The 12,014-nt window shown below is 38.7% G+C and overlaps 1 protein-coding gene across 1 annotated transcript in view; it reads left to right on the plus strand.

Annotated features, from left to right (window-relative positions):
* Window positions 1-12,014, plus strand: part of rec8b (REC8 meiotic recombination protein b) — a 66,735-nt gene that overhangs the window by 20,843 nt on the left and 33,878 nt on the right. Inside the window, exons 4-6 of the mRNA XM_034166464.1 lie at window positions 333-408; window positions 2,573-2,690; window positions 9,701-9,776. Of these exons, the coding sequence (XP_034022355.1) occupies window positions 333-408; window positions 2,573-2,690; window positions 9,701-9,776 (270 nt within the window). The remainder of the gene's footprint in view (window positions 1-332; window positions 409-2,572; window positions 2,691-9,700; window positions 9,777-12,014) is intronic.

A 12,014-nucleotide genomic window follows, 5' to 3' on the forward strand; every position in this document is an offset into this window, starting at 1 on the left:
CAAAAGTCACATGAATCATTTTAAAATTTTGAAGAAGAAGAATCTGCAAAAGAGAAAAAAACTTGATGAGTTTCTGCAACTGCTGATACCAAAATTGTTAAATTATTCATATGACATTTGATATTATACATATTTGAAACCAATGAATGTTTTTGTGTTCACCCTGTATTTATGAACTCATCTGTACAACACATGACACATTCTCATGTCAGATAAGGACAGCAAAAACTAATATTCATGGAAAATGTCAATGCTCTGCTTCTTGGTTTCAGTTTCTTTATGAGATAATCTAATTCCCTCATCTTCTCCTTAATGTCATTTTTGTTTTCCAGAGGAGGTTCAACATACCATCGATCGCCTGCTGCGCTCTCAAATGCAAATGCGTATTGACATGGCTGACCCTGACAGGTCAACACACACACACACACACACCACAACATAAGTTAATCTTGTGAAATGGCGTGTTTTTTAGCTTGTGGTGTCTAAAAATCTTTTAAATGAACTGAACTCTGTAGAGGTTGTACGTGCTTTGACAATTGTTTAATTTTGCACAAAATAAAGTGAGGAGGCAATAAATGAATGATGGACAAAATAAGGCCACTGACATGTGAGTGACTGCAGATAGTGCATATGAATCAGGGTGGCTGTCAGTGAGTTTATCATCAGCTAACCACCTGATTTAGTAATCAGAGCAAGGCTATGGGTCAGTGTCAGGCTGAGGAAGCCTAGTGTACTAAACACTGAAAGCTGAAGCAGTCCTTAACCCTCTGGGGTCCGAGGGCATTTTTTTGGACAGTTCACTTGCCTGGCATAAATGTTTTATTATTGGTGTTAACAACTCTCCCTGTATCCCACAATCAAGTTTTATGTCTCTTTTTTTCAGGACAACCTGTGCTTTCACAATATATATGCTTTTGTTGTGTTCTGTAAGTGTAATAAAGGTTTACAATCAAAAATAAGAAAGAAAAAAGTAAAGCTAAAAATAATTTTCCACACATTTATTCAAAACACACAGCAAACTATAATAAAAACTGTTTTGACACTTTATAAAGGTAATTTGAGGTCTTGTGTGAAAGACTGTACAATAAACACAAATGCACATTTTGAACAATATATACAAAATGGTCTGTGCGTTTATTTTATTTTTTTTTTTTTGTCTTATCTCAAAGCAATTTCTGTCTGCTATTACACAAAGGTTACAACAGAAACTTCTACTGTGTTTTGGACTGTTCTGTGCTGCTCCTAAAGCAACTTTCATTCACACTTTGGCCCACTCTGGCTCCTTACAGTCTGAGGAGCGGCCCTCCCCCTCGCTCCATTGATATGGTAAACAAGTGCTTTACGCCCAGAAAGCAAGAGTTATCCAGTAACATGCAAACTAGTGGAGCAATCCTGATAGTTACACACTCTTTGTTTGAGCATGTGAGATTGTCATCAGAGGCTCTCCGTCTGCTCCTGCTTTCACTGATCGCTGTGCGTAATGGCGCAGGGTGCACTGGATGTACTCATTGGAGCACCCAGGGGGCTATTCAAAGGGGCCAACTAGCAACATATCACTCCTGAAAACGATCTTTGGCTTTTCACATGGAGGTAAATCTGCCCTACGATTAGATTTTGGAAAACCATGTGACGGTGAAACAATTCCAATTGGACACTCACGTTGCGCACGTCATGATATTTTTCCAGTTGAGATCTGATGTGTTCCTTTACTTTTTTGATCAGTATATTTGATCTGAAATGGTCGTAAAGACATTGGTACGTCACCTCAGATAAATTCAGGAAAAGATAGAAGCCTCCAAAGTTTTTCCTGTTAGTCCAACTGTAATGTGAATTTTCATTAAATCCAGGCTTCTGCAAAAAACATTCTGGGAGCATTAAATTGGTGGGGGGGGGACTCATGATTTGATTTGCATTCATTAAGGCTACATTTAATGCATGAAAGGCCTAAATTAATGACTGTAAATGAGGACACTGCATTAAAAAAGCAACATATCACTCCTGAAAACGATGTTTGGCTTTTCACATGAGGTAAATCTGCACTCATTGAATATCCATGACACTCACATTGCACACGTCATCATCACACTGCTTCTATGAGGAGTACAAAGATGGGCGATGGTTGGCTCGAAAGTCCGCGGCGTTAACTTTTCAGCAAAAAAAAGAGTAAGTTTCTATCTCATATCATTAAAAAGTTATTTATAATTTGGTAAAGCTTGGTCTTAGCCGTCGTATACGACGGCGTCGGCCCCACAGGGTTAAAGACCCAAAATATAAAACTTCAAGAATCAAAGCTAATATTTTTTTAACACTGGCCCCGTAGTCTTCTAAACCCATTGCAGCACTTTGACCACAGGAGCCACCTGCATGAGATATTTGGTGAACACAAGGGCCACCTGGGTATTTGTTGGCCACACAGTAACTTGTTTTGGCCATGGTTAATGCCAAACTTGCTTGTTGTAGGTCCTGTTTTGGATTTCTGCTCCGAGCTGCAGTTGAGCTCTGAACATGTGTGATTGATTCATATGTACATTGAGTAGAAATATGGATTCCTCTTTGTGGTTTTACACAGCAGGCTGGCTTTGGATTTGCCTGATAACCTGAATATGATGAATGAGGCTGAGGGAGCTCAGGATCCCTTCTTTGGCCTTGTGGAGTCACACCAACTGCCCAGTCCCTATAATGTACAGCAGGTACAGCTACACGCAGAGATACGGCCTTATATTTTATGTAATGATGCGACTCTGAAATGTACTACTAGAGTATAATCTGATGTCTGAAGCTGCTGTGTGTCACATGAAAAGTCCACAAACACTTTAGTTTACCTGCATATCAAAGCACAAAGTAGAATGCTTGATTTATCTGTATTCATTTGCAAAGAAACTATTTAAGTAGCTTTCAATAATAGAAAAAAAATGCATTATATAGTTTAGAACAAAACATTAGAAAAGCCATAAATATGACAAGACAAACAGCTTGAGTTAAACAGTTATGCCCTTGGTTTGAACTTGCAAGGTTAAACCCAGCGGTGGGCACAGTTCAGATAATCCGATAGCAGATAATTATCGAAGCTAATGTTTTTGCTGTTGGATTAGTTTTTCAGATAAGTTTTAATCGGACCAATATCTTCCGAGAAATTTAGTTCCAATAACTTTCAGTCCGATAAATTTTTTTGCTGGTAAAGTGAACAAAGTTTAACGATCATAAATGTTTGTAAACCGTAAAATCAAACATTTTAGTCCGTCTGTTGTGTGTTTGTAGCAGACTGTCTGTCGCTTGCTGATGACGTCGTCATTAAGCGCAAACAGGGCTGTACAGTGCGAGTGTTTTGCTCGCATATTGCGCCTAAAATTTGATTGTGCGAGGAAAAAAAATAAAACGGGCGCACGTGTGCAAGAATGTATTTCAACCCTTTCATTTGCATTTTGCTCCTAAAATAAATACAGTGGTCCCTCGCTAACGCGGTTCACCTTTCGCGACCTTTCGAGCCGTCCTGCCGTCATTTGAACGTTAAAACTTGGATAAGACGGCTGATTAAAATGGTGGCCGTCTTGTTCAAAGCCGTCTAAAATGCGCAGTTTACCGGAGGAGCTGTGTGTGCGCGCGCGGAGTCAACTCGCTGCAGACTGCGAACGGAGGCACGAGACGTTACATTCTGCTGAGAACCATCAGTGCACGTGACACAGCGAGCGCGGAGCAGGGAGAGAGGATTTTAACCCGAGTGAACATAAAAAAAACAAAACAACAACAACAACAAAAACTAGTTTTCTTTTCTCTGCTCTTTCTCTACCGGTATTTTTCTGATGGCACCGTCCTGTTCACACCATGTGCGCGTCGTATACTGAATTTATGAGATCATGAGATGAAATAAACGGTCAAATATCCTTAAAAACATCCTTAAAAAATGAGAATATATGAATGAACTGAGGAAAAATTACGCAAACACTGGATAAAAAATAAAACCCTGCTGCCGTGATGTTCAGAGGGACAGATCACAAAAAGCAGGTGAGAACTCTGAACTTTAACAGCTGCTATTTTCCAAAGGTATTTATTTGTTCAATCTTAAGCGATGAGGAGAAATAAATGACTTCATCACACTAAATGAACTGGAGTCAGAGTAAAAATACAAGCTGCTGATTTTTGTTATTTTCCAAAGTTATTATAAGCTGCAGCTATATGTTTTATTCATTTCAAAGTGAGTTACCTCTTATTTTATTCTGATTTATTTATACAAAAAATATGGGGAGTCAAATCAGCCTGCATTGTTCTGTTCAGTTTATATCAGTTTTCCTGCACATGTCCAGGTATTGTTTCCTCTTTATAAGTGTTTGGTGTTTGCATTTGCGCCACAAAGTTTTAAAACACAATAAAATGTTCACACTTTTCTTTAAAGCAGTTCTGTAATTTCAGAAATGCAACAGAAACAACCACAAATCAGAAAAAGTTGGGACTATAAGTAAAATGAAGATAAAAATAAAAATGTTGCAGAGTTGTGTCTTGGTGACTTGTCTCCTTCCAGCATGGACATTTAGATTTTGAGAACTGCCTACCTGACACAGATTTACTATAAAGTACCACACTGTTTGTATTTCTGAATGATTGATGTAAATGAAGTCTAAGAAATAGTCACTGATTTGGAAATGTTCATGTTTTCATCCCGACGTTTCTCTGAAAATGCTGCAGACCTTAATTTAGGAAATTCTGTATGATCCGACTAGTCGACTAATCGCAGAAATAATCGTTGACTAGTCGACTATCAAAATAGTCGTTTGTGGCAGCCCTATTTTCAAACCATCTCCCGAGATTTTTGAAAAAAGGGGTAGTTTTTTGTCAGACCCTAGTAAAAAATAAAATTATAAAAAAATATCATGCAAAAAAGCCCATGATAGGGGGTGATTGTCTGAAGGTTTTCCCTAGATAGGGGGCATATTTTCAACATAGGGAACAAGCATAGGTACCCCCTTGAATTGGGGAGTGGGGGGGCCGGGATTTTTCTACTCAGGTTTGAACTTTGAGAGTGTTTACACATGAGAGAAAAGTGAGAAAATGTTCATGCCTGATTGAGAAAAGTGTATAAAGTGTGTAGTGAGGGGTTTTACAGCTTTAAAACATCTATAATAATTGTAAAAAATAACGCTGGCCACTTCGCGGATTTCGCCTATCGCAGGCTATTTTTAGAACGTAACTCCCACGATAAACGAGGTACCACTCTATATCCCATAGAGAAAACCATTCCCACATCTGTACAAATCGACAAGTGTGTGTGTGAGAGTGTGTGCTGTGGACCGTTGGTTGAATGTAGCTAAGCGTAGCAGGCAACCTGAGTATAAAAAGTGGGACGGGGATGTTATGTGTGTGTGAGGGTTTAAAATAATACAAGAAATACACAGCAAAAAGTAATGAAATGGACAAAAGCAATGATGTAAATAATGATAGAAAAGGAAGTAAAAAAACAATGAAATAAATACATTAGAATCATATAAAATGTGCATGTGTGTGTAGAAAAGGTACTCTCTGTACAGTATGTGTCTTTGCGTTAATAATACAATTGTATCAAGAAATTTCACAGTGCTCCTAAATTTTTATCTGTGCTCCTAAATTTTTTCATTTAGGAGCACCTGTGCTCCTAGTGAAAAAGCTAAGCGTACAGCCCTGGCAAAATGTGATTGGCCGGTCAACACTGAGCATTGTAGGTAGTGTAGTTTAGGTTCACTGTGGATGTTACAGTGAGTCGCCCACTCGACGCAAAAACAAAACAGACTAATTTTAACATTATTTTATTTTATTTCTATGTGGCTGTAATTTAATCGCCAAGACTCGGTTGGGGAGAGGAGCTCTCACGGCGCAGCTGTGTGTACAGAGGGAGGGACTTTTCTTCATGTTTAGACACTGTTTTGGATTTTTTTAAAAAGGACACTTTATATGGATTATTTATTCAGATGAATCCCACTGAAACTAACAGGTAAGAATTATATTTACTACGTTTATTTTACAGCCCAGTCTCACGTTTTGTTTTTTGTTTTTTTTTCGTGCTCCCGTCACGAAATGAGTCAAATTTTCGTGACAGGGTTTTTTTTAAACTCACTATTACTAACCCTACTCCCACCCCAACCCTAACCATAACCACCCTGAAACCCCTCCCCCCCACTTCACTTTTAATTTCGTACAGCCATCACGGAATGAATTAGAATGAATTTGTGCTGCTGTGATGAAAATGATGTGCTTTTCGTCACAATATCACAAACCAATAGATTAATTATATTTCATGTTGCTGAGTCATGACTTGCTGTGAGACCAGGTTGGTATTTTACTCTGCCATCCAATGCATTAATGGATGTATTGCCGTTGTTTAAGCCGCAGGGTTCAAAGCGTGTGAAAAAAGCAGCAGCTTTTTGCTCGTAAATGACGGTGTATCTAATACTGAGATAAACTGTGACTTCTAATACTGTGTTTTACTGCTTTTGAAAGATGATGACAGCGTTTGGGGTTTTATTTTTTATTTATTCATTTTTCGTGTGTTCTTCGTGTTTGTGATCCTTGAATTTACCCAGCAGCCCATGCGGCGCTTAAAGTGAAACTGGTTTATCAGAAGCCGACAGTGTAATCTGATATGGCCGCGTCCAAATCAATACTAACAGTTATTGGTTATCTGTAATAAAGATACATTTTTTTAGCAGTTTATCGGTTTATCGTCATAAAAGATAACTTTTCAGTTATCTGATTAATGGTTATCAAAGCTAACTTTTTGGTTAGCTGTGCCCACCGCTGGTTAAAACATGTGACTATTATAAAAATAATGCATCACTTAAAGTTAGTGTATTTTTCACAAATCCTCAAAATAGCCTTTCTAAATATCCCCTTTGTGCCAGCACTGGGCCCAATGATCTTGCATCTCCTGCTGTGCATGGGTATAATAACAGACTTTCTGTCAGAATAGATGCTTTTATGACACATAATTTCCAAGTGCCACACAAGGATTTAATTTTAATTCACAGTTAAATTGCTCATAACCAAAGCACCAACAGTGAGCCATTATTTCATAGCCTCCCAAAAGTATTTAGTTTAAACATATGGTACAGTATACCTTTATGTGGTTCCTTTGTATTCTTAAGAGTAAATCAAAATAGATTACAGAGTGTAGTTAGACAGCATTGTATGGTACTTTGTAGGATGATTTTAGAGGTGAAGAAGAGTCAGAGCTCAACAAAAGAACATGATGGAAGCTGAAGAAGGAAGACTGTTGTGTGAAATTCAGTGAGCAGGTGAGACAGGCACTGGATGGAAGGGGAGCAATTTTAGACAACTGGAAAAGTACTGCAGATGTGGTGAGAGAGACAGCTAGGAAGGTACTGGGTGTGACACCGAACAGTGGAAGGAAGACGAGGAGACTTGGTGGTGGAACGAAGGTGTTCAAGGAAGCATAAGGAAAAGAGGATGGCAAAAAAGAATTGTGATAGTCAGAGAGATGATGAAAGACAGGAGTACAAGGAGATGCAGCGTAAGGTGAAAAGAGAAGTTTCAACAACTAAGGAAAAGGCATATGGCGAGCAGTACAAGAACTTGAATTGTAAGGAAGGAAAAGAGGACTTGTACCAATTGGCCAGATAAAGGAAAGGGGCCGAGCTGGAATGGATGTGCAGCAGGTTAGGGTGGTAAAGGATGCAGACGGTAAAGTGCTGATAAGCGTGGGGAGTGTGTTGAGAAGGTGGCGGGAATATTTTGAGGATCTGATGAATGAAGTGAGGTGAAGTAAGGATGAAGTGAGAGCAGCTATGAAGAGGATGAAGAGGGGAAAGGCAGTTGATCCAGATGACATTCCAGTGGAAGCATGGAATTGTCTAGGAGAGATGCAGTGGAGTTTCTTATCAGATTGCTTAATGAAATCTTGGAAAGTGAGTAGTTGACTGTGGAGTGGAGTGTTCTGGTTCCTATTTCTAAGAACAAGACTGATGTCCAGAGCTGCAGTAATTACACAGTCATAAAGTTCATCAGCCACAGCATGACATTATGGGAAAGAGGAGTAGAAGCTAGGCTTAGAAAACACGTGAAGATCTGTGAGCAGCAATATGGTTTCATGCTGAGAAAGTGCACCACAGATCCAATGTTTGCTCTGAGAGTACTGATGGAGAAGGCCAGAAGAAGTTTCATTTTGTTTTCATTTTCATTATTTTGTGGATTTAGAGAATGCTTATGACAGGGTGCCAAGAGAAGAGATGTGGTACTGTATGACGAAATCTGGAGTGGTAGAGACGTATGCGAGGGTAGTGCTGAATGTACAGGGATAGTGTGACAGCAATGAGATGTACAGTAGAAATGACCGATTCATTCAAGGTCGAGGTGGGATTACACCAAGGATCAGCTCTGAGTCCTTTCTTGTTTGCATTGGTGATCAACAGGTTGACGGATGACATTTGGCAGGAGACTCCATGGATTAAGATATTTGCAGATGACACTGTGATCTGTAGTGAGAGTAGAGAGCAGGTTGAGTCTAGCCTGGAGAGGTGTAGATATGCTCTAGAGAGAAGGGGAAAGGAAGTCAATTGCAGCAAGACTGAGTACGTGTGTGAATGAGAAGGAGCCCAGTGGAATAGTGTGGTTACAAGGAGTAGAAGTGGTGAAAGTAGATGAGTTTACATACTTGGGGTAAACTGTCCAAAGTAATGGAGAGTATGGTACAGAGGTGTAGAAGAGAGTGCAGGCAGGGTGGAGTAGGTGAAGAAAGGTGCAGTGCAAGAGTGATTTGTGACCAAAGAATATCTCCAAGAGTGAAGGGGAACATTTACAAGACAGTAGTGAGACCAGCTATGTTGTATCGCTTAGAGACGGTGGCACTGAAGAACTGAAGATGTTGTGATTCTCTTTGGGAGTGATGAGAATGGACAGGATTAGGAATTAACATATCAGAGGGACAGCTTAGGTGGGACAGTTTGGAGAGAAAGTTAGAGAGGTGAGATTGAGATGATTTGTACATGTGCAGAGGAGGGACCCAGGGTATATAGGGAGAAGGATGCTGAGGATGGAGCCACCTGAGAGGAGGAGAAAAGGGAGGCCAAAGAGGAGGTTTATGGATGTGTTGAGGGAGGACATGCAGGTGGTTGGCGTGACAGAGGAAGATGCAGATGACAAGGTGAGATGCAACCAGTTGTTCTACTCCTTCTAACGGGACTCCTAACAGGAGCAGCCGAAAGAGGAAGTATTAACAAGGAAAGTGTGATTTGTCAGTATATAAGTCACACCAGAGTACAAGTTGCAGGACCATCCAAACTAATAAAACTAAAAAACTAAAAAGAAAAAAAACTACAGCAAATAGGGTAATTTTATAGAAAGGTATGTGTTTATTTGAATTATAAATCATAATCCTTGTTTCCTGTCCAACCCCTAACAGGAGCAGCCGAAAGAAGAATTCATAGTAATGTTCAGTTTTCTATTTGATTATTTTAAATGATTTACCAGACAAGCCACATCATGGAAACACTCAAAAGATGTAAATTCTCTTCAGACACCCGTATGACTTCAAAGGAAAGCAACTTTATTATTTACACTTAAAACTAAGGATTAAGATGCACTATATTTGTAAACTCAGTTTTGAATTAATAACTGCATTTGTGTAACAAAATGACAGCTCTAGTTCATGCTCACAAATTGGTCATTGGTATCAGTGCTGTTGTGTGATGGATGTTGAATTTGTAATATTTATTTCCAGCAGGAGTTGTTGATTGAAAAAGTGATTTCTCAGCATTCTCTGGTGTATAGTACCCACGTCACACATGACAACGAGGGTAGGACATGTTTTGACATTTCAGAGATTCAGATTTTATCCTGTTTGAGGGGTTATCAATTTTAACTCAGTGTCTGAAGAACAATTAAGTACAACCCCAATTCCAGTGAAGTTGGGACATTGTGTAAGATGTAAATAAAAACAATACAATGATTTGCAAATCCTCTTCAACCTATATTCAGTTGAATACACCACAAAGAAGATATTTAATGTTCAGACTGATAGACCTTATTGTTTTTGTGCAAATATTTGCCTGCAACACGTTTAAAAAAAAAGCTGGGACAGTGGTATGTTTACCACTGTGTTACATCACCTTTCCTTCTAACAACACTCAATAAGCGTTTTGGAACTGACGACACTAATTGTTGAAGCTTTGTAGGTGGAATTCTTTACCATTCTTGCTTGATGTACGACTTAATTTGTTCAACAGTCCGGGATCTCCGTTGGTTGTATTTTGCGCTTCATAACGCGCTACACATTTTTTTTTTCTTTTTTTTTTTTTTTTTTTTGAACTTTTTATTTTCAAAAGTTTTTAACACACAATAAGAACATTCCCTGAGACAAGAGTGATGAAATCGATCTTAACATACAAATTCAATGTACACAATGTTGAAAAATAAATACAGTAAAATAAATTGTTTAAAGCTACAAATGCCATAGTAGGAAGAAAAAAGTGTATATATATATATATATATATATATATATATACACACACACATCCGTATAAACATATATACATACATTTGTAAAAAATAGAGACAAAGGCAGCATTTACCAAAATAAAAATAAATGATAAAAGTGGAGATGACCGGGCAAATTGCAGTTTATTTACAAATCACAATAGCCTAGAAGATTCACATACCCAAGTAAAGTTTCCAATTAACCTGATTACCTGTGGAATGTTCCAAACAGGTGTTCTTTGAGCATTCATCAACTTTCCCAGTCTTGTTGCCCTTGTCCCAGCTTTTTTGAAATGTGTTGCATTTCAAAATGAGCAAATATTTGCACAAAACAATAAAGTTTATCAGTGTGAACATTAAATATCTTGTCTTTGTGGTGTATTCAACTGAATATAGGTTGAAGAGGAATTGCAAATCATTATGTTTTGTTTTTATTTACATTTCACACAATGTCCCAACTTCACTGGAATTGGGGTTGTAATAATAGGTCAACAAGACTATACGGGTGATTCTTTAACTACGGGCACTATTGGCCTTGTAAATGTAATTTCCACCACACCATTGCCTTACAATATAAAGCGCCTTGGGGCAACTGTTTGTTGTGATTTGGCGCTATATACATGTGCTCTGATGTCACTGTTTATCTCCATAGAAACTACCCAAACAATCTTTCATACAAACTGTTTAAAGGGACATTATGTGTTGTGGTGGAAATTACGGCAATAGTGTGGGACAACTACATTTTGTTTAAAAAAAATCACAACAGTTGTATGACATTGAATACCCCAATTATGTTTTGATTATTTTACTGATATTTAATTCAGAGATATTTTAAAACATTAGAAAAAATGTTTCTTTACCATTCATTTGTATCATTGAAGATCAAAAGTCTTGGTGTGGGACAAGCACAAAACGGCAATATTTGCATATAATGATGCTGAAAAAAGGTGAAAAAGTCATCATAGACTACTAGAACAAATTTCTTAACACACTTTCATTGTAAAGATAACTATAAAAGTGTGAAATTTCCCCTTTTTTTCTGTTTTTCATACAATATGATCAAAGGACATAATAAGTGCCCGTAGTCTAAGAATCACCCATACGTGTTTGCATGTAACAGACAATTACACTTTATTTCATGGAAGCCCCCGTCACACATAGCAAGAATGTGCAGGAACCAGGCTGAAACAGCAAAAATTGCCATGAACGGACATAGTCCGGAGGGAAAGAGGCATGGTCAGCCGTGTCAGAACGCATCCAGATTACCTCGTCCACACCTGCACAATGGCATCCAAAGCGCATGTGAACAACAGGTGGATGACACAGGCTGCCATCAGATGACCATAAAAGGTGCTGAAGATTGCCCGATGTCCAAACATCTGGATGGCAAACACGGGATCGGAGTGGGAGGGAGTGCTGTGTTCCTCCCTTTGCACAGTCCCTACCGGTAGTGGACACCGGAGTACAACCAACGTATGGACTGGATTTATGCCATATGTTTCCAAGCTGCGTATAATGCATGGTGTGACTGCTTGACCCATTGCCAGCAAACTTTAAGC

This window comes from Thalassophryne amazonica, chromosome 1 (assembly GCF_902500255.1).
Source record: "Thalassophryne amazonica chromosome 1, fThaAma1.1, whole genome shotgun sequence".
NCBI lineage: Eukaryota > Metazoa > Chordata > Actinopteri > Batrachoidiformes > Batrachoididae > Thalassophryne > Thalassophryne amazonica.